The 23,849-nt window shown below is 31.3% G+C and overlaps 2 protein-coding genes across 2 annotated transcripts; one reads left to right on the top strand and one right to left on the bottom strand.

Moving 5' to 3' along the window:
• Positions 1-9,512: 9,512 nt before the first annotated feature.
• LOC121174558 (translocon at the outer membrane of chloroplasts 64-like) lies at positions 9,513-15,282 on the top strand. The gene is made up of 5 exons (XM_041013915.1): positions 9,513-9,577; positions 10,520-10,664; positions 10,949-11,117; positions 13,491-13,729; positions 15,243-15,282. Exons 1-5 carry the CDS (start codon positions 9,550-9,552, stop codon positions 15,280-15,282), a joined length of 621 nt encoding a protein of 206 aa, XP_040869849.1. The 5' UTR covers positions 9,513-9,549.
• A 2,123-nt stretch (positions 15,283-17,405) lies between these two features.
• LOC100781684 (NADPH-dependent aldo-keto reductase, chloroplastic) lies at positions 17,406-20,732 on the bottom strand. Its single transcript, XM_003520919.5, has 7 exons — positions 20,328-20,732; positions 19,906-19,956; positions 19,583-19,659; positions 19,423-19,510; positions 18,664-18,939; positions 18,204-18,446; positions 17,406-17,760 (listed from the first exon to the last, which is right to left on the bottom strand). Exons 1-7 carry the CDS (start codon positions 20,445-20,447, stop codon positions 17,674-17,676), a joined length of 942 nt encoding a protein of 313 aa, XP_003520967.1. The 5' UTR covers positions 20,448-20,732; the 3' UTR covers positions 17,406-17,673.
• Positions 20,733-23,849: the final 3,117 nt, after the last annotated feature.

Below are 23,849 nucleotides of genomic sequence, written 5' to 3'. Positions count from 1 at the left end.
AATGTTATAAAGCACGCTCGTGCGTGTCACGTGGGGAATTCGGTTTTATTTGAAGACTTAATTATTATCTTTTAAAGAAAATACTAGTAATAAATAAAGCAAAATAAAAATGTAGAAAAACTGTTAAGTGTCACTCTCTAAGATTATGTTTTATAAGATATTTTGATTAATTTTTAATTTTTTTATTAGCCGAAAAATATATTTGATTATTAAATAAGTTTTTTTTAATATTTTTTGAGGTAATGTTTTTTTAAATACTACTTAAGGTGATATTTTTTAAAATATTAATTTTTAAATTTTAATTTTTTATATTTTTTTATTTTTATCTTTAATATATTTATTTATTAATCATGATTTTACATCAAACATTTATATTTTAATAAGTTGGTTTTTCACCTTCCTAACTTTTTAAGTTTCAATTAGTTTTGTGGGAGCATAACTTAATTAGGATTTAATATTTGAGGATTGAATTAGAGGCGTTAAGTTCCACTCTCTAATTCAATGTTTACAAGTTGAATCTTTGAAGACAACGAGGGTAAGTTGCTACTACAGAGATAGAAAAAAGTTACTCAAATGATAAAAGGGATGCTTGAAAGTCTAGATTTAATTCATTAGGAACATAATGTGCCAAATAATGACGATGACTGTGATATTGAAAATCTCATTGTTTTCAAAAACGAAAGTTCAGCCAAAGGGATCAAGGCCGAAAGGAGGAGTTGAGGTTGCAAAGAAGGCTCGTCCTTGTGATGTTCCAAATTGTGGTGGAACAAATCACAACTTACATAATTGTTCAAACAAATTGAAAAATATTAAAGTATTGCCTTCTCAATCTCCAAAGTAAGTTTTAGTTTATACATAATTTTTTTTATTGATTAATAGTATTAATATATTAATATAAAACCATAAACATGTGGTTCAAAATAAGAAGGCACGGTACCTTTAAATCCCATATGACTAGAGTTTGGTTAGCAGATATTGAAGCCGTAAGCAACCCGTCCTTCGTTCGTGTGTTGAAAATCGATAAAGACAAAATAAAATGATGGTGAGAACATAAACCAAATACACTCAAGATGACAATGACATTCATTACACAGTCAAAACAAAAGTCCCTACCTACCACCGAAGCAAATATAGAAGAAGAACGACATATATAACATACACATTTTGAAGCAATCAACACTAGGACATGAGTACTTACCAGTTCGTACGATATGACAGCAGCACGACACACCTTGAACAGGGCCTGAGTACAACAGAGTTCTCTTCGACACAGCTTAGTGATGGGTCACAGAGTTCTCTTTCAACACTGGGTGAAGACTAAATGGGACGTTGGGTCACAGAGTGGTCTTCGAAGACTGGGTGAAGATGGAGGAAATCGATCAACAGTGAAGACTGGGTTACAGTGTTGTAGCTAGGTAGTACCGAAATGGCATGGAATCCCGTAATGTAATTAGGGAAATAAAACAAAGGCGGTTATCGTAAAAACCCGTCGTTGAATTTTTTCCTATAATTACAAAAATACCACCCTGACACATTCTAAGGCGGTTTTTTATGACCGCCTTAGAATTTGTGTTGTAAAAAACAAAACTCAGCTTTGATAATTACAAGTTTGTCACCGTGCCACTTTCTAAGGCGGTAGTGCGTCGTAGAATGTGTTTTTTGTAGTAGTGAGAATGTTAATATTGATTAAGAACTATTTTTCTTTTGTGCTATGATAGGATGACAAAGGGTTGGAGAAAGTCTTCTTAAAATGGAGTGTGTATTGGACTAAATGAGTGACAAAATTGTTGTGTTAGCCCATTTGTTTTTGTTTTCTTTTTCTCTTGGTGGAAGGTACAATGCAGGATTTTTTACCGGAGGTGGATGATGCTCCTTATAAAGTAGTATTCTTTTTATAGAACAGATAAATTATCTTCAGTGCAAATGCGTATTTTTAATAAATTTCAGATATTAATACATTGAAGCTCGATGTTGTTGTTGGACTGTGACACTCTTAAAAGTAGCTTTCCATCAAGAATGCAGTGAAGGACTAAGTAGTGAGTGGTAAGTAATTTCGTCATGCAGTTGTGATGGAAGATTACTAACTGTTTTAGAGGAAGGTTTCAACAACTACCAATAGAGAAAAGTAAATATTAATCAGTTAATTAGAGCAGCTTTTACGGTCTTGATTGTCAAGTTGAAAATTAGAGACTTATTTTGGCTCAATCTTGATCCTAGCTTTAACAATTAGTGTACAAAAAATTGTTGAGGTTTCTCTAATTTATTTTCAAAATAATATCCCTATTCTATTTCACAAATTCAGTGGCAAAGGAATTCTTATTCATTACTAACTACCTTCTTTTAAGAGTTTTCAGTAGCAAAGGAATTGTAATTCATTACTAAGTACCATCTTTAAAGAGTTAAAAATTAGTTCCAAACCAAAAATAAATAAAATTTGTTCAATGTATATCAGTATCATAAAATTTGTCAAAGCTGTTGCAGATCATTGCTCGTGGAATGTGGTGCTCCTGCCTTTTATTACCTTGATCGGTGCATTAATAACAATCTCAAACCTAAAGAAAAAAAACACCATTTGTATTACCTTGAAATGCATAGGATGGCAAAAGGATTCCAACTTATGTATACATGTAAAACCAAGTTAAAACTAACACTTGATCATATACCAAACGACACTGGATAAATGTTCCCTAATTTTTCAAGACACTGGATAATTGTTTTATGCTTAAACAAGGGTTAAAACCTTGAGAAAAAGCTAAATCATGATGCATAAAGACTCAGTAATACTTGCGCAATTGCTTCTATAATTATAAAAAAAAAAAAATCATAAAGGAGGGTAAAAAATTAACTCTAGAAACTAAGATACACCACTAATGAAACAAGTCAACAATGCCAAAACTTTATCACAAAACAAAAAGAATCAACTCTCCAGAGTTAATGAAGTCACAATTTGAAGAAATTAAAGAAGAATAAAATGAGAGAATTAATTAACTACATTTAGAAAGAGTAGCAACAGACTTGGTATCAAAACAAATAATGAGAGTAAGCACGGGAATGAAAATGCCTACCCCGCCAACGATTCCAAATAAAATCCCTGAAACTTAATCACCAAGACCAATGCAACTCTCAAATTGAGCTTCAATTGTTAAACAACACTCCAATAAATCAAGGGTTAATTAGTCTTTTTCACTGCATCCAAAATTACGTGACAGAGAGGGAGGTGTATCATACAGGGGAAGCAAATCATAATTAGGAGAGGAAGGAGATATTGACACAATCGTTGGTTTGGATGAGAAACAACGCAGAGAGAAGCATTAATTATTTAAAACATAATAGTTTTATTCAAACTAAAAATAAGCATTCTGATGGATTTCAAATTATTGCAAATCATTATTAGTGTATAGTGTTTATTTTAAATAATTAATGTTTCTTCTGTAAAACTTGAAAAGGACATGCTTTAATAAATACACCTTAAAAGTAAACTAATTCCAATTCTTAATAATCTAGCTGCAGCTCCTTAAAAGGAAAAATCTAGCTGCAATATTCACTTTGATCATATACCACACTAAAAAAACCCTTATGTTCCTTATAATATATAATTTTGACGTAATTTAAAATGATTTAATTTTATATCATTTTAATTTTTCGACATTTTAAATATAAAGACAAAAATGACCGGAGCATCCTCGGATAAAGAATATTTTGTTGTTCCCTAGAAAAATTGTGAATAAAACTATTTTTTTCTATATCGTTATGATGCGTCTCATTTTGTTCTATTACTCATAATTAGCGAATAATTATAAATTATTTTAAAATATGCATAAATCAAACATGATAATGCAAATGCACGGATACTAAAAAAATTAGTTAATCAATGATATCATAAAATAAATAAAAAATTAGTTTTAATTTTTTTTAATGATAAATACTACAAATACAAGTATTTTTCAAAATCGATAATTCCACTCAACATTATAGATAAATCATTATGAACAAAACTCGATCTACGAGTAACTTAATTGCATATAAATTGGTCAAAAAGTATAGTCTATACTAAGTCTTATAAATGAGATGTATATGGAAATGTCTATTGTGTCCATGCTCCAGGTGGTGACACATGTCCCCCTGCAGTTAACAGAATTGGAATTTTATAAATTTTCTAAGATTGACGTGTGACCCTACAGCTGTCCATTTCGCTCGTGCCTCTTCTTTCCTTTCTTCTTCTATGCCTAATTCCATTTCTCTCTCTATTTCTCCCGTGCCTCTTCCTTTCTTTCTTCTTCTATTTTCTTCTCTTCTCTTCTGATTCGAACACAACCAGCCACAAGAAAGTCATTTTATTTCCGCTTCAAGCTTTGGTTGCTCCACATGCCTCCTTCTCCAGCCTTCTCCCGTTGTTTCCTCTGAACTGTGTTTCGTCATTTCCCCACCTTCTCCCGTTTGCTTTTTTTCTTCAATTTTGTGGTCCGTTTCTTCCAGCTTCACTTGCCGTTGAGTTTTCCCCTTACTGAGGTTTTCCATTTTCTGTTTGCTACATGAGGTTTCCTCCGTGCTTTCTTTCTTCTCCATTTTTGTGGTTCGTTTCTTCCATCTTCACTTCCAGTTTTTGCTTTGGTTTTCTGTTGAGTTTTTGTTGTTATGCATGTTTTCTTCTTAACTAATAGTTATTTTTTTCTTACTGATTTTTCTACTTTGTTTTTGGTTCCTTTTTTATCTTTCCGCTTACCAAGCTATCGACAAAGAAGCATCCTGCAGGCAAGTCATTTCCCTTTTCCTGTTGTGCATGTTTGTTTTGGTATAATTTGTCTCTATTTGCAAGGTCTTAATTTTGTTTGTTGTTATGCATGTTTTCTTCTTAATAATAATTATTTTTTGTCATGCTGTTGTTCATTTTTTGTTGAGTGGAAAAGTTTTGACTTTTGCTTCCCGTCGTACTTGGTTTTGTTGCTGTGCATTTTTTCAATGGCAAACGAGGTTTTGCTTTTCTTTTCCTGTTGTTCTTCTCATGCATGTTTTCTTTTTGTTCTGATGCATGTTAAGTTTTCGTTTTCGTGTGTTTTTGGTCCCTTTGCTGTTGTCCATTTTTTGTTGAATGGAAAAGTTTTGACTTTTGCTTCCCTTTTTTATAATTTTATTGATGGTCTAACTTTTATCCGATTTCTTTAGAATCAATTGGGTTTTGATGGTTTTTAATTGCAGGTTTCTTGGTGTTGTTTGTGCATTGTACATTATTATCTCTACATGTTTTGGTGAGATGCATTTCCATTATTATCTCTACGTTGGTGCTTTTTGTGAGCTGTTGCATTTAGTTTTGTTGAGCCTATTTGAAGTGCCCTAAAATCCTGTTTGGATCAACTTTTGTACTTAACTCTTATAAAAGTTGTCTCATCTAACTTATGGGAGGAGTTTTATTCATTTTACTTTTTTATTTTCTTCTCTTACAGGTGCTTATGAAGGAGGTAGTCTCAATCGGGCGTAAATCACCATTTTTGCCTGATTTTTCCGCTTAATGATGGATAGACATCGCACAAAGCTTTCTTCCAAACTTGCTGATATTGGATGCTTTAGAAGATATTGTTGTTGGTCTGATTTTTATCCGATTTCTTGAGAATTTTTGTTGTTATGCATGTTTTCTTCTTAATTGATAGTTATTTTTTTCTTGCTCATTTTTCTACTTTGTTTTTGGTTCTATTTTTATCTTCCCACTTACCAGGCTATCGACGAAGAAGCTTCCTGCAGGCAAGTTTTTTTCCCTTTTGCTATTGTGCATGTTTGTTTCGGTACTATTTATCTCTATTTGCAAGATTTTAATTTTGTTTGTTGTTATGCATGTTTTCTTCTTAATAATAGTTATTTTTTCTTACTAATTTTTCATCTCTGTTTTTGCTTCTTTTTTATTTTCCCGGGCTATCGATGAAGAAGCATCTAGCAGGCAAGTTTTTTCCCCTTTTGTTGTCATGCATGTTTGTTTTATTACTATTTGTTTCTATTTGCAAGGTTTTATTTTTGTTTGTTGTTATGCATGTTTTTTTTAATAATAGTTATTTTTTCTTACTGATCTTTCAACTCTGTTTTTTGTTCCTTTTTATTCTCCCGGGCTATCAACGAAGAAGCATTTAGCAGACTAATTTTTTTCCCTTTTGCTGTTATGCATGTTTGTTTCATTATTGTTTGTTTCTATTTGCAAGGTTCTAATTTTGTTTGTTGTTATGCATGTTTTTTTCTTAACAAATACTTATTTTTCCCAGTTGTGACATTGATCTTGGCTACCTAATATGGTATTTAACAATGGAACTATGCATGCTTTACTTTTTCAATAATATCTCTCTTTTCTTTTCTTTTCTTGGTTGATATATTGTCTGTCTCGGATTTATTATTTGTGGTAAATTTTTTAATCTGCATTGATAATGTGTTTTCGTTACACAGGTTTCATTTCCGTTATGTAGTTTTCATAGTCATTTTCTCTTTATGCCTTTAATTGTATTAGTGCACTTAAGATTACCAATTTACCATCTGATGAGTTTTTTTGCTTTTGTTGTTGTGCATGTTTGTTTCGGTACTATTTGTCTCTATTTGTAAGGTTTTAATTTTGTTTGTTGTTATGCATGTTTTCTTCTTAATAATAGTTCTTTTTTCTTACTGATTTTTCATCTCTATCTTTGGTTCTTTTTTATTTTCCCGGGCTATTGACCAAGAAGCATCCAACACGCAAGTTTTTTCCCCTTTTGTTGTCATGCATGTTTGTTTTATTACTATTTATTTTTATTTGCAAGGTTTTTTTTTGTTGTTATGCATGTTTTCTTCTTAACTAATAGTTATTTTTTCCAGTTGTGGCATTGATCTTGACAGCCTGGTATGGTATTTAAGACTGCAAGCAAGTTATTTTCCCTTTTACTGTTGTACATGTTTGTTTCAATATTGTTTGTCTCTATTTGCAAGGTTTTAATTTTGTTTGTTTTTATGCATGTTTTCTTCTTAACTAATAGTTATTTTTTCTTACTGATTTTTCCGATTTGTTTTTTATTCCTTTTTTATTTTCCCGCTTACCAGGCTATCGATGAAGAAGCATCTAGCAGGCAAGTTTTTTTCCCTTTGGTTGTTATGCTTGTTGTTTTTCATTACTATTTGTCTCTATTTGCAAGGTTTTAATTTTGTTTGTTCTTATGAATGTTTTCTTCTTAGCTAATAGTTATTTTTCCCGATTGTGACATTGATCCTGTTTGATATGGTATTTAAGAATGGAACTATGCATGCTTTACTTTTTCAATAATATCTCTCTTTTCTTTTTCTTAGGTGATATATTCCCTGTCTCGAATTTATTATTTTTTAACAGTCATGATTTTTAGACACTCCATTCTCCTTAATTTTATTTTGTTTTCTACAATCATTCTCCTTAAGATGCTAGTTAATATCTTTCATTTTTCATTATTGCTTTATCACATAATATCATCTTTCATAGTTATGTTTTTGTCTCTGTCAATAACATGATCACTAATATTGTTCTATTTAAACAATAATTTTCTCCTGAAGTGGATTGATTGTCCATTTAATTTGTTGTTGTCCTATGTTCTAGATTGACCCCTGAAGTAATTTTTAGATTTTAGAGTACTGATAATATGTTATTTCAAGTAATATTTGTTTGACTTTGGTAGATTGAGATTATTAGTGATATTGTTCATGTTGGTCTATTTTGTAGTCCCCCAAAGATGTTCTACTGGAGGAAAAAACTCTCATATACCTGTCTTCAGTGAAGATCTTCTCTTCATTTACCTTCTTCCACCCATCATCTTCAATGCTGGGTTAGTTCACTACTCTTGCTTCTTTTTTATTATTTTTCTTATTCAGCTTTCATTTACATGTTGAACTGCATAATGTAAGTTGCATTATGATTTGGTGGAATCAATGATTCCAGCCGTTTAGGGAAATCAATAGTTGTATTCGTTGAACTGATACTTCAATCAGAATGCATTTAATTGAATGATTGTGCCTGCTTCTCTTAGACTGACTTCAATTTCAATTTATTCTTTAACCATTCCAGGTTTCAGGTGAAGAAGAAACAATTTTCCTGCACTTTTATGACTATAATTCTCTTTACAGTTGGTACTTTGATATCATTATCTTTTTTAGACACTCCATTCTCCTTAATTTTATTTTGTTTTTTGCAATCATTCTCCTTAAAATGTTAGTCAATATCTTCCATTTTTCATTATTGTTGTATCACATAATATCATCTTTCATAGTTATGTTTTTGTCTCTGCCAATAACATGATCACTAATATTTTTATAGATCTCTATTTAAAAAATAATTTTCTCCTTAAGTGGATTGATTGTCCATTTAATTTGTTGTTGTGCTCTATTCTAGATTGACCCCTGAAGTAATTTTTAGATTTTAGAGTAATGATAATATGTTATTTTAAGTAATATTTGTTTGGCTTTGGCAGCTTGAGATTATTACGATATTGTTCATGTTGGTCTATTTTGTAGTCCCCCAAAGATGTCCTACAGGAGGAAAAAACTTTCATATACTTGTCTTCATTGAAGATCTTTTCTTTATTTACTTTCTTCCACCCATCATCTTCAATGTCGAGTTAGTTCACTACTCTTGTTTTTTTTTTAATTATTTTCCTTATTCAGCTTTCATTTACATGTTGAACTGCATAATTTAAGTTACATTATGATTTGTTGGAAACAATGATTCAAACAGTTTAGGAAAATCAATAGTTGTATTCACTGAATTGATACTTCAATCAGAATGAATTTAATTGAATGATTGTGTTGCTTCTCTTTGACCGCCTTCAATTTCAATTTATTCTTTTACCATTCTAGGTTCCGGGTGAAGAAGAAGCAATTTTCCTGTAATTTTATGACTATAATTCTCTTTGGTGCAGTTGGTACTTTGATATCATTCTGCATAATATCACCAGGTAATTGAAGTCATCAACTAATGCTTCTTTTATAAATTGCATTACAAAGTAGTAGCAATTCCTATTTGGTATTCAATGCCTTTGTGTCACAATTTGATTATAAATCTTATTTATTTTGAATAGGTGTCATACACTTTTTTCAGAAATTGGACATTGATTATAAATCTTATTTATTTTGAATAGGTGTCACACACTTCCTCTGCTCACTCTAAAACTGCTTATGAGAGTATTAGCATGCAAAACCCAAAGAGGTAGAAAATCAATTGTTGGTTTGTTGAGTGGGGCAAAAAAATGAAGTTTTAAACAAGCACATGTCTTCTTTCTACTCTCTCTTAGTTTCTGTTATTTTTTTGTTTTGTTTAATTATTATTATTATTATTATTATTATTATTATTATTATTATTATTATTATTATTATTATTATTATTATTATTATTATTATTATTATTATTATGTGCAAAAATAGCAAAACTGAGGACACAATTATTGGAGCCTCCAAAAGTATGTTGTTATTTATACTGTTTATATCATACTGCAATTTTACATTTTAAAATGTATTGTTGTTGCAGGAAGGTGGATTAGATATATGTGCAAGCATTCCCCTTTTGACATCTTAATCTGAATGTGAATGTCAATTTTCCATCTTGACAATATCGGTATGATATAGTATCATCCAATTGGATGTGAATGTCAATTATGCATGCTTGTGTTTCACTTCTTATATTTGTTGTTCGGAGACTTGCAGTTGATTGATGTTTTGTTATTGTTGAGTGTGCCTTTTTTCGACTATTTTTTTTAATTTGTTTTTGCTTCTTTGCTGGCTTTGCTGAGCTCGCTTTGTCTTTCAGTTTGCATTTTGTCAAGTGTTCCATTTGGTTGTGACAAGAGTAAGATAATCTTTTTCCAGTGATGGTGTTGGATATTTATGCATGCTTGCTTTTCCTCTGTTTCTGTTTGTTGGCACAACAGAGATTTAATTTTTCCTAGCTGATATTCATGTGTGACTTTTATCTTCTTCTTTATCCATGATTCGCTTGGGGAGGATATCACATTTTTGTGTTAATTCCTCATAATGTTTTTTAGTGTGGTTGGTATAGGCTGATCGGATGAAAAATAGAAATGATGCACATGGTAGCAAAACCTCTTGATGCTAATGTTAAAAGGTGGTCAAGTATGAAAAAGGAAACTTGAGGGTGTTACCAAGAAAATTACTATATGTATGTGTAAACATTCTAAATGTGTTTAAGCTCACTGCATATGTTGAGATTGTTATGCCTTGATAGATATGAACTTGCCATGAATCTTTCTTTTTTTTGCTTACTCTCTTGAAAATATATCATTTTTAAAATTGAGCTTATTGCTATAAGAATTTGGTTTGGTTACCAAAAACGAGAAAGACAATATTGTTTACAATATATTTCTTGGTGTTGTAAGAATGAAGGTTGGTTCTTTGTAAATATTGGTTTGGAAGTATGTCCAATTTCTATGTTTTTTTCTTCTTCTTTTGCTCTTTTAATATGATCCTTCTTTTTTTGAACTACTACTTTATTCATGAAATTGCACTCCGTTAATTTTTGTTCAACATCAATTGTCTTTAGGGCAAGTATTGAAGCATATAAATCTTGGGGACTATTTAAGTTCTAGAGTTCCAAGCTTAAAGCGGTGCTCTGGACAGAAACCAAACGGCGAAGTGAAAGCTTCCTCATTAAAATTACTTGCCCACATTATGCAATTTCTACAAAGGTTAGTCAGATTCTTTGTGATATGGAAATACTATCATAATTTGCAATTGTTGTTAACATTGGTTTGGAAAGAATACCGCTCTTTTCAATCTATCAGTTGTCTTTTCTTTGGAATTATTTTACATACACAACAACTTTGCTTCTAATGTTTGATCTAACCACAACTTAGCCATGTCATAACTTCTATTTTCAAATATTATTCCTCATTGTGGATTTGCATAATTATATAGTGACTATGGAAGTCTTCAATTATATAGTAACTATTTTCTGAATCTATTTGTGCAGGCATGAATTCAGACTTAAGCATGATGATTGGATGAACACGGTAAAACCTAATCTTCATCCTGGTGTTTCAGCACAATTGCATGAAAAATTTGAGGTATTTGATGTAGAGATTGAAAACTCTAAATCTGTTAGAAGTGAGATGCGTGCTGTTATAAATTCGCTTTTGAAGGTAATTATTTGACACCATTTTGCATCCTACTTTCCTCAAGTCCTTATTTAATGAAAATCTTTGTGCTATCTCTGTTTTAAATATTATTAAATCTAAATTTAATTAATGATTAATCTCAAAATCAACCTATAAGATCAAAACCTGTAAAAATACGTTGAAGTCTCACTAAAAAAACCAATCTCATTCCAATAAACTCATAAGCTAAATAAACAATTATAGGTTTCAAAAATCAAATATATTTATCTAAATCAACTTTATACCGACAAGACTAACATATTTTATATATAATGTAATATTATTATTATTATTATTATTTAGTTATGCCCAATATAATGAGAGGGACACTTACTTCTGTATTAGCTGAGTTTTTTTTTTCAACCATGTATCTGTGCGTGTTATTATTATGATTATTATTATTATCATTATTATGATTATTATTATTATTACTCAAGTCAAGTGACCATGACTATGCTAGGGTGTTGCCTAGGATATTTCTATGATTTAAATTTGTCACCATGAGCAAGGCAACCACGGGATTTGAAGAAGTAAGTGTTCCTCTCATTTTTCACTTCAATTTTATTTTATTTGAATTTTCCATGCTCTATTACACTAGCTGGTCTTTTTTGTTTTGGGGATTCGGCAAGTACATGCACAAGAAATTTCAGAGTAAGTATGATTTTTTGCTTCAATTTTATTTTATTGTAATTTTTCATGCAAACCTGATTTTTCACTTCAATTTTATTTTATTTTAATTTTTCATGCTCTATTACACTCGCTGCGTATTGATCTGCAATTGTCTTTTTTGTTTTGGGGATTCGGCAGGCACATGCACAAGAAATTTCAGAGTAAGTCTGATTTTTCACTTCAATTATTATTATTATTATTATTATTATTATTATTATTATTATTATTATTATTATTATTATTATTATTATTATTACTCAAGTCAAGTGACCATGATTATGCTAGGGTGTTGCCTAGGATATTCTCGTGATTCAAATTTGTCACCATGAACAGGTCAGGGCAACCACAGGATTTGAAGAAGTAAGTGTTCCTCTCAGATTTGTAAACATTTGTATGAGTATTTCCTGGTTTTAACGGCTGTGTGTTTGAACAATGTAGCTATAGAGAGTAACATGTAATTCTGCATCTATGATTTAGAAGACTGATGGAACTGTTATTCTACAATCAATATTTGCTTTATGTTTGGAAATTTGAATTTTGAATGTGGTTCATATTATTCTAATGCAAACTTTTTGTTGTTTTAGCTTGGAGCAAATGCCATATTGGCAGTGTCTCTTGCAGTCTAAAAAGCTGGTGCTGCTATCCTGAAAGTTCCTCTTTACAAGGTATTTATCCATGAGTTGTGGTACTTGATCATCTCAAATGAAAATGCAAAGGGAGGGAACATAAAAAAACTTAGCTAATAAAGAAAATATAACCAACGATTTATAGTCTGACACACATATTTTCTTGAACTACTTGCCAAGCCTGTTGAGAATCTTTCCACTGCTGAGATACAATTGGAGAAGAGGGGAGTAGAACGATCTGTGGGAGCATTATGTTTTGGTTACTGCTCTTGGCAGTAGAACATTCAACATATTTTTGTTATTTAAATTTATATTGTGCAGAAGACCAACTACTATATCTTTATCGTTGCTCTTCGTTTACCCTTTGTTAGCATATAAATTAAGCTCTCGTTATTTTGATTCTCTGCCATAAATTCAAACTTAAAATTTTCTAACTGGCAGCTAACCTTTTTGTGTACCTTGAACCTAATCATTAAAAATCTTCAAATCACAAAAATATGTTTTTAAAAATTCTAAAACTTAGAATTTGTTTACTTTTTTCTTGGAAAGCTTGATTTAGTTACTTTAATCAAATTGCTCAAAGTATTTCTTGCATTACTAACTGCAGATCTAGAAACAGTCCAGAAATATTTAGGACAACTGTTTGTATAGATGTCTATCTTTTTACAAGTCACATATTATACTGATCATTTATCTGACAGGCTACCTTTTTTGTTGCTTCTTTTGTGCTTGGATGTATCAATATCATACATGTGATGTGCCTTTGCCATTTACAGGTTCAGAATCTACATAGAATTAAATACAATGGAACAATTCAAGGTCTAAAATATATATGGAGAACTTAAGGTTTTCATGGGCTGTTCAAAGGGAATGGTACTAATAATTGTCCCAAATTCTGCTGTCCAGTTCTTCAGTTATGAGCAAGCTTTCAAGTAAACTTTGCTTTAGATATACCCTGATGTACTGCACTTTTATGATGATAAATTTGTAATGATGGGATTTTGCCATCCTTTTGTATTTTAATTTTTTTCAAAACAGTTTTCTCTACTTCATCCAACTGCAGCTGGTTTCAGAGTTGGGTCTCTCCACACGTGACACGAGTCCCCTGCGTGTCATGGTTGGCAACGGACAGCAATTGGAATGCACGCGCGTCTGCGAAGATGTCTCGGTGGTTATTCAGAGCACTCAATTCACTGTTGACTTGCATGTGCTGCCCATTGCCAGTGCAAACGTAGTTCTGGGGGTGCAATGGTTGAAGTCCCTCGGGCCAGTCCTCACCGACTATAACACGCTATGTATGAAGTTCTTTCATGCCGGCAATTTGGTCGAATTAAAAGGAGACACTGTGATGCAAGCTCCATTGGAGCTTGTAGGCCTAGGATCTTCTTCATCAATGGATTCCTTTGCTTCTTGGAAGATAAATGGCAGCGGAATGGAGAAGGAAGAGAGAGAGGAGACGCCACTTCAAGGAGAAGATGAGTCTAGAAGAAGCTCACCACCATAGGAGGCCATGGATAAGAGCTTGGAGGAAGAAGGAGATGAATGAAGGGAGAGGGAGAGAAGAGCACGAAATTTTGTGCTCAAAAGGAGCTCTGAAATCTGAAGTTAATATTCAAATGATCAAAGTTGAAAAAAATGCACACACATGACCTCTATTTATAGCCTAAGTGTCACACAAAATTGGAGGGAAATTCAAATTTCACTTGAATTTGAAATTGAATTTGTGGAGCCAAACTTTGGAGCCAAAATTTCACTAATTATGATTAGTGAATTTTAGTTATGGTTCAGCCCACTAATCCAAGATCAATTCCAAGATTCTCCACTAAGTGTGCTTAGGTGTCATGAGGCATGAAAAGCATGAAGGACATGCACAAAGTGTGACTATATGATGTGGCAATGGGGTGTAGTAAGCAAATGCTCACCTCCCCCTCTAAAATTTAATTGGATTGGGCTTCTACCAATTCAATTAAATTTATTTCCAACCACACACATCAAATATCCACTTAGTGCATGTGAAATTACAAAACAACCCCTAATACAAAAACTAGTCTAGGTGCCCTAAAATACAAGGGCTGAAAAATCCTATATTTCTAGGGTACCCTACCTACATTATGGAGCCCTAAATACAAGGCCCAAAAATAATGAAACCTTAATCTAATATTTACAAAGATAAGCGGGCTCGTACTTAGCCCATGGGCCCGAAATCTACCCTAAGGCTCATAAGAACCCTAGGGCCTTCTCTTGCATCTCTGGCCCAATCTACTTGGAGTTTTCTATCCAATGCCCTTGCGGGGTAGGATTGCATCACACTGAGACCACTTTAAACTTCATTTCCTCCACCTAATTCCATCGTCTTCGACGACACCAACCAACCAGTTTATACTTCCATGTTGCCATTTTACCAGAGCCCCCTTCCATCCAAGCTACTCCTACCTCTCAACGAGAGCACCAAATTGATACACACACAGCTTAGGAAATCCCTGGAATTCGAGGATCAGGGAAACCTCCACAACCAGATTGAGAAGAAGGTGAAATTCTTATTGATGATGTTGTTATTTACATAAGGATATTTATAGTGATATTCTACAATAACCGAATTTTTCTTTTTATGCAAAATTGGAATATCAAGGTAATGGAAAATATCAAGACCGTTGGACACGATCCTGCAGCATCATCTTCACGAGTCTTCAGCTTCAAACGTAGTCTTTCAGGTACTTGGGCCTAGAAACCCTTCTCTTACTATCACTTGCTATTCACACCTCACCTTCGTATGGCTTTGTTTGCTCTGTACTTGTAACTGCTGTTTGTACCTCAGGCATTGCTATGCTATCATGGTCACTCTTTTGGCAAAGTAGTTTCAATTTTTATATCCATGTCTTACATATATAGCTCTTTCTCCTCTTTTGACTGAATGTTTCTTTTATGGCAGAGGTATACTGCATGATTATTGTCTCATGCTCATTCCAAATAAATCTTTGCGTGAACTTTACATAGTTTCTGAAATTCCAACATTTTTATATATCCAAGATTAATGCATGGGAGAACTTACAAAAGGTCAAAGCTGAGGCATGAAGTTGTTGTCTTCTTCTTCATAATAATAGAATTAGTGACAAGAGGCTGCCTTTTCTTTTGCTTGGCTTCTTACGCTAAAGGGAAATTAAAAAATAGAATTAAATATTGTGGTTCTTGAATCTTGATTTATTGACTCTACATGTTGCTTTAATTTGTTCCCTTATGTTTGCAAAAACTAATGTACTATGTCGCCAAAGGGAATTTAAATAGTGTAATGGAATTAAAAATATAGCAGAAGTTGAATCCAATATGAAATGTTATCTTAATATTTATTATAAGCCTGCAGTAATCAGTATTATTGTATTTTGTTTATGAAATGTGGTTTGATTAGTGAGACCAGCTAACCAATTTGAAGCCCTCGTGGCCATATAGGTTTTTTGTTTTTGTCATAAGTATGCCTCCTGTATAAAATTAGTCATGTATGCTTACCTGTGCAGCTGTTCTACTAATATATTTTGAGAAATCTTAATTACAAGATAAAATTGTCCATGTACTAAGCCAAAGCGTGGTTGCCTAGGATTATTATTATTATTATTATTATTATTATTATTATTATTATTATTATTATTATTATTGGTCTTTTTTGTTTTGGGGATTCGGCATGTACATGCACAAGAAATTCCAGAATAAGGCTAATTTTTCATTTCAATTTTATTTTATTTTAATTTTCCATGCTCTGTTACACTCGGTGCGTATTGATCCACAATTGTCTTTTTTGTTTTGGGGATTCGGCAGACACATGCACAAGAAATTTCAGAATAAATCAGATTTTTCACTTCAATAATAATAATAATAATAATAATAATAATAATAATAATAATAATAATTATTATTATTATTATTATTATTATTATTATTATTTTTGATGACCTGCAATTGAGAATTATTGTTGTGCCATCTTTTTGCATCCATCATAGTAATTAGTTAATTATAAATATTAATTAACTTTCTTCATAATTCACTTGTGAATTTAATTTTAAGTCTATATTGCAATTAAGAAAAGCTTGCAAAGTAACTTAACAAACAATAAACAAAACCTATTGCACTAGATGGAATCACTTTGAATGATATCACTAAAATTTCTCACAAGATTATTTCCTGACCTCTCACTATGGCATCATATGGGAATGGTAACAATCAATTAATTAGTAGTAATTTATTGGTTTTTTGGGCATTTCCGCTTGAGGCTTTGGTTATTATTTATCCTCTTTACAGAATCTTCCAAGCTGTGTAACTAGACATCTAAATGACTGCGATCAACATATGACAATCCTTAGAAGATTAGGTCCTCCGTTACAGTGAAATGTTATCGTTCTTGATATTAAAATTGGGAAAAAATATGTTGTGCAACCTTGGTATAAATTCCTTAAAGAAAGTAATTTTTCTCATGGTGATGAAATCTCATTCTACTACAGGCGTCATGAACAAATTTGGGAAATTATTATTAGAAGTCAAAAGGATTAGGACGTCAGTGATAGTGACTAAATTAAGTTTATGTTGTTTGTTTTATTTATTAACATTACCTTGGTCAATGAGTAATCTTGCTTTTTTTTTTATGCAAACAATCTAATTATTATTAATGTTACATATATTTTTATTTTCGTATTATTTTTCATTTTAATACTTTATTATAGAATAAATAAATATTCATACAAAATAAATTACAAGTGACCCGTGCGTATGCACGGGTTACCAACTAGTTGCATATAAAAGACTCTAGAATGCTTATTTTTACTTTGAAATTCATCAGAATTAAAGCTTATCATACTCTACTTTTATCTTATCATGCTCTCATATTCTATCATTTCTTATACCATCCTAGTTTCTTATACCATCCTAGCTCAAGGAGAGTTAATTATGTGTTACAATATTACGAATGAAAAACAAATTAAACTTAAAAATTCTGTGATATAAAATATTTCTTTTATTAAATTGCATACTGTTAATACATTACCGAATGCACACGCACCCAGTCGAACGATAAGTGCGTACACATGCTAGTTATAGATGAAAAATAAGTCTTGGTTACCTGATTATCAACGGTAACACTTCTCAAAATCTCAAACATACTTGAATCACTATATCTGGTGGCTTTAAGATGCTAACAGGTAAAAGGCAGAACTAATCTGCTTGAGGACCAGTGAATTTGTCAACATCTCTATGAAGCATATTGCTCAGAGTTCACCATCCCAAAGCTCTTCAATGGTCTTAAAGGCACCACAGGTCTCGTCAACAAAAGCAGTACCCTTAATTAGTCTATCCTGCATGAGTAAATTCCATGTGTTAATTCAAACAATGAAGCTTTCAACAAAAAAGTATACTGCATGAGTAGCCTATCCTGCATTTTATTGTTATGCCACACAAAAGCAAAATACAGTGTAGTAAAAAAAAGTAGAGGAAATGCATATCAAGAGAAAAAAATGCAAAATAACTAGATAATACAAAGGGCACTTTAAAAAAAAAAAAACTGTTTTCTAAATCAATTTGATACTACTGATCAACAATTAATTTCTCATCCAAAATCTATTAAGTTTTGAAAATCACATTTTCTTATCTTATTCAACATCTTCCTCAATTCTACTCTCTGGTCTGTCTTGTACCACTTTATACCCTCCACCAACTGTCCAAGTAATTGTACTATGAAAACTAAAAACAGATTTTGAAAATAGAAAACTAAACATGCCCTAAGTAACTAACTACTTGCCTGCTTAATTTCAGAGAATTTTGCTAACAATTCTTCTGGAATAGACCAGTCAAAGACATCAAAGTTTCCCTTGATTCTGGACTCATTAGTGCTCTTAGGCAGCACACTATGGCCTGTTTGCAATCCCCACCTAAGGGCAACTTGTGCTGGTGTCTTACCCAATTTCTCTGCAATCTCTATCACAACAGGATTCTTAAGAATGTCACTTTTGAGAACTCCTGGGGAGCCTAGTGGAGAATATCCCTGAAAAGAAATTCATCATATAAATAGTAACAATACAGATATCAGAAGAATAAAGAGTGGTTGTTGAGGCACCATCAATTTAATTTGAGTCACCAAATTCATTTTCAACTAGCTCTAGACAATTTCACCAAAAGTGATATTTTTCTTTCCAAATGATAATTTAAAAGGAATACTATGTATTTTAAGTGAAATTATATATTATGTATGCCATACTTACAGTTAGATGAATTCCTTTAGATTCACAGAATGCATGCAACTTTTGCTGCTGCCATCCTGGCTGCAATTCCACTTGGTTAACAGCAGGAGGCACTCTTGCTATATCCAACAAATCTTGAAGCTTCTTTGAAGAGAAATTGCTAACTCCTATGGCTCTTGCCTTGCCTGAGTCATAGAGTGCTTCCATTGCTTTCCATGTGCTGGGAATATCCGGTTGATCAAGATATTCTTTCTTGAATCCAACTGATCCACTTTTCATGCGGACTGGCCAGTGGATCTACAACACAAATCAATTTAGTTTGTTAGAAGGAAGAGACTCAAGAGAGCAATGGATGAAAATGAAATAAACCCTTGCCCCTTGGTAACTAAACTAAGCATTATATGAATGTGTAAAAACCAATGTGAACTTTATTCAATTCAGAAACCATAAATGCTAACAATATACTACCCTCTAATACTCTTTTAGAGACACACAATCTCCTACTGGGTTCCTAGGACTATTTTAGTGACACAGACTCTCCTATTGGGTGAAATCATGAGTCCCACTATATATATAGGTCTCATTTCTCATTGGTAGGTCTCAATTCCCAATCTAGTAGGACTCACATGAATTTCAACTAATAAGAGTGTGTGGAAATGAAAATGTTAAAAAGGTGTCTTGCTAGTTTGCTACAACTCTCTAATTTGAATCTAGAGCACTTAACCTTCCTCCAAATTGCCAACAAGAATTCACAGATCAGTAAAGATAATACATTCATACCAGATAGAGATCAAGGTAGTCAAGTTTCAAATCCTGCAATGTTTTATCCAATGCTTTGGGCACATCTTCTGGAACATGATCTGAACACCTGAATATATAGCCAACAAATCAAAGGATCTTTCACTCAGCAACCAAACACACACAATTAATGAAAACAAACCAGAGTTTGGAAGTGATCCATAAGTCCTCACGCTTCACCACACCTTCATCAAAAAGCTTCTTTAGAGCAGAACCAATCTATTAAAACCAAAAGCAAAAATAAAATGTCAATTTGCTTGCAAAAATAACTGAGCTTCTCCTCATTTTTCTAAACAAGATTACATCACACACTAGCAACTCCAATAGATAAAATAGCACCAGCTGAAACAACTCACAATTAACAAATTTTAATTATTATAGCAGTGCCAAGGCAAGTATGAATAAAAAAAGAGGGGAAAAAAATCCCTGAATTACACAAGAGTTATGAAGTTGAATCATTGTTACCTCTGCTTGATTGTTATACGCTTGAGCACAGTCAATATGCCTGTATCCAACCTGAACAACGGTAACCCGACACCAAATTTAGTTATCAATTCCACCAAGGAAAAATCAAAACTACAAAAATGTTTGCCCAAACATAAACAACAAAAACTATAATTTAATTTTATTTACATAGCAATAAAAATTATTGGAGATTCCACATCAACTAGTAATAGGACAAAATTAAAATTAAAGTATATAAGTGGAAGGGACTCTAAATATACAATAGGATTAGGGTTGAATTAGACTTAAACTCAAATCATAAGAAAAACTAAAACCAGTGGAGAAATTGAAATTTTCTTCGAGTGAATTAGTACTCTATTGAGAAAATGAGAAAGGTAAAAAAAAAATTGAAATAAAAAAATATAAAAAAATGTGGGTTTTACCTGAATGGCTATGGTGACAGCTTTGGCTACAACACCAGGTTCAGCTTGCCAAGTGCCTAACCCAACAGAAGGAATCTTGGCCCCTGTGTTCAACTCAAAGAATTTTATTAACTTTGCCATTTTTTTTTCTTCTCAATAATAATAATAATCACAATAATTAGTTAGAAATGAAGCAGAAAAACTGAAGATGAATGTTATGAGTTCAGTTTTTTAGTTTGGTGCAATTTATGTATTTTTAGGCAGAAAAACTGAAGATGAAGCAGTGGACGACGGTGGAGGCTTGAAATGGAAAGAGACGGTGCTGTTTGCTGGGTTTGGTTTTCTATGGTCAGTGCTTTTATCTCTTTGTGCAATCGGAGAATCATACTCGTTAATGAAAATAAAAACGGTTCTAGTTTTATCTTGTGAATTTGACGGAAAACCGGGATTTGATATATGAACCGTTTATGCACACACGTCATTTACGAAAAAGTGAATGCGTGGAGACACATTTTGAGTGCTGTTAATCAAGAAATTGATATTTGTTTAATGGATCAATAAATTTAAATTAGATAAAATTCTAAATTTGATTTTGATCTCCCTTAAAAATTATTATTGACAAATATTATTCTCCTATTTTATCTAATCACGCAATCTTGGTTTAGTACATAGTTGAATAAACTGTTATAAAGAAATGTTGACTGTCAGGTGTCACGTTCTTATTGGATAACTGTTGCGTGTCATGTTCTGATTGTATATCAATTTCATGGGAGATGAAATGCATTGTTGTTGTCATTGGTCAATCAGAAAATGACATGTGATAATCAATATCATGTTCTGATTGGATGTCAACTCCATGGAAGATGAAATGCATTGTTGTTGTTATTAGTCAATCAAAACATGACATGTGATAGTCATCATCTAATAAGAACGTGACACGTGGCAGTCAACATCCATTGTACTCGTCAATATCCAATTCTCAATTCTAGACTAGGGGACCAAGATTGCGTAATTAGATAAAATAAGAGAATAAAATTCGTCAATAATTTTAGATGGGAACCAAAATCGAAATTAAAAACAACTAGGGGGACAAAAATGTAATTTTACCTTTAAATTATTAGGACAAGTCTTTTCTAGTCGTTAAGTACTTGTGTTAAGTGTTAAATAAATTTAAAAACCACCAAATGTCTATTTTATTGTAAAGTATGTACTCTTTCTTTTTAGCTTCATAGAAAGTGGTATATATGAGTAAGTTGAGTATTTTTCTTCTTATAAAATTTATTTCATTCAATCAATCACGATTTAAATTTTATATCACTTGATTAGGATACAATGGATTGATGAATAATATTTCAATATGTTCACATAAATAAGAATTATCAATCTATTTAATAGAAGAACACATGTTTAACTATCACCCCTATGTAAAAACTTTTGAATTAGTTGAAATCACATATTATTAACAAAATTGATCTATAGCCCAATAAATTATGAGACATTCATAATCTTTTACTAAAGAAAAGCATGTAATTGTTATATTTTTAAGATATTAAACATGCCTTTGTAATTTAATACTTCTTTTACTATTATTAAGAGAAAGAGAGGCGTTCTTGATCTGTATATTCCATCACAAAAATTAAAAAGGTAAAGAGTGGGATGCAAATTATAAATAAATGTATATACGTGTTTGAATTTTTTTTTTTTAGGATGAAACTGAATTTTATATATAGTTAGTTGAGTGATTTTTATATTCAATTAAAATATTATAATAATGTCCTGATATAAAAACTACAGTAATAGTATAATTTATTAGATACATAATAAAATAATTAAAAAATGTGAAGACAAGAAATAAAATATTCATTAAAATTGTTGTAGATTACAAATTATAGATTAATTGAATACTTTAAATATATAATATTATTTTAGTACATTTTATTAGTAAATCCTTAAAGTCTTCTTGTGAAATTACGTAAATTCATATTTTTTTTTTACATTTATAGTAACATTTTCTTATAGAGATGCATAGTGTAATATTTTTAAAATAATTACCGAGAAACCAACTAATGTGCGAATTGATTGGCCAAACATGGTGACTCCTTCTGCTATTTGCGCGAGTTTGGGGCTCTTATCCAACTCAACTTTTTCTTATTGTTTTGTTGCCCTAGTCATCTATTTTGTTAGATATTAGCTTTCACTTTTGTTGTTGTTTTTTCTTTCCTTCACTGATAAAAAAAATACTATGCTATTAATGTGTTTGACCTTAATTTCATTACTATATTTTAGTCTATGAATTACACGGAATGAAACTGATATGTAAATTTTATTATTATAATTGTTTGTTATAAAAGTAGAAAATTATCCATATAATATAATTAAAGTAAATATATATTAAATAACCTCCATAAAATATAATATATTTATTCATATAAAAACATGAAATATATCTAAAAATAACTAATAGCTTATCTTGTGTAATATACAAGATAAATATTTATTTTATATAATTATATTTTTTAATAAATAAATAATTTTAAATGTAAAAGTATATTGTAATTACAATTTGTGATAGATAATTTTTTTAACATATAATTTTTATTTTAGATATATGATAAATAATTTATATTGGGATACAAGGTTATTTATGATTATTGTTAATTTTAAAAAATTATTAAAATTTAATTTATTAATAGAAATAAGATGTTAAGAAAAAAATTCTATTAACACTCTCATTGAAAGAAAATTAATAAAAACACTCTCATTGAATAATATCTCTTTTTTTTAAAAGGATTGAATAATAACTCCTAAAAAGACTTTTATTAAATAGTTATTTTAATTTATATAGAGAGGATCAGAATAAAGAACCACTAGGGTCAATGTAAGTTTTAATGACATTTTAAATAATTTGTTGTTGTTGTAAGTAACCCTTTTAACTCTTGGTTTTCTATCCCCAAAATTTGTGTTAAACTATTGTAAAAACAATGAACCTTTTTAAAATTGGCAACAAAATTTAAAAAGTTTATTCATTTTGTGGTTTTTTTTTTATTGATGATGGTATTGATTAGGAGGGTTTACAATCGCACTGAACCCGGCATAAAATTGAAAATTGACTCAAAAAATTGCAAACCTCAAGAAAATTGAAGGATATCAGTTTGATTTGTTTTATGTGTTTTTTTCCAAACCGTGCGGTTGGGTTCGATTTACGATTTGACACACATAAACCAAATAAACCCAAACAAAATCACACTTATTAGTTTAATATAGGACTCATATTAGTCATATACATATACGATAATGTACCTTTAAACTTATGTGAAATGACAACACTTACACTCAATCTAAATCTAAGACTAAAACACTTAACAGTGAGTCTCTCACTCTCTCCTCCCTTGTGGTACGACATTGTTGCTGTTGGAGATCTAATATTTTGTTGTTGGAGATCTACTTTTCAAGTTTCTATGCTTTTAGACTATTGTTGTAATTATTGTTTTGTTGTCGGATGTCTACTTTTTTAAGTTTTCATGATTGGAAGCAAGTACTATG

This window comes from Glycine max, chromosome 3 (genome assembly GCF_000004515.6).
Source record: "Glycine max cultivar Williams 82 chromosome 3, Glycine_max_v4.0, whole genome shotgun sequence".
NCBI classification, from domain to species: domain Eukaryota; kingdom Viridiplantae; phylum Streptophyta; class Magnoliopsida; order Fabales; family Fabaceae; genus Glycine; species Glycine max.
Note: the sequence above shows the minus strand (reverse complement) of the source record. Positions and strands in the feature narration are given on the sequence as shown.

Excerpts from the sequence above, each read along its gene's own strand:
- LOC121174558 (XM_041013915.1), top strand. The coding sequence starts at position 9,550 with ATGTCAATTTTCCATCTTGACAATATCG. Across the intron at positions 9,578-10,519 it reads TTTCCATCTTGACAATATCG|GGCAAGTATTGAAGCATATA; the intron begins GTATGATATAGT and ends AATTGTCTTTAG. Across the intron at positions 11,118-13,490 it reads TTATAAATTCGCTTTTGAAG|CTGGTTTCAGAGTTGGGTCT; the intron begins GTAATTATTTGA and ends ATCCAACTGCAG.
- LOC100781684 (XM_003520919.5), bottom strand. The coding sequence starts at position 20,447 with ATGGCAAAGTTAATAAAATTCTTTGAGTTGAACACAGGGGCCAAGATT. Across the intron at positions 18,447-18,663 it reads CTAAAGGAATTCATCTAACT|GGATATTCTCCACTAGGCTC; the intron begins GTAAGTATGGCA and ends ATTTCTTTTCAG. Across the intron at positions 17,761-18,203 it reads AATTCTCTGAAATTAAGCAG|GATAGACTAATTAAGGGTAC; the intron begins GCAAGTAGTTAG and ends TTACTCATGCAG.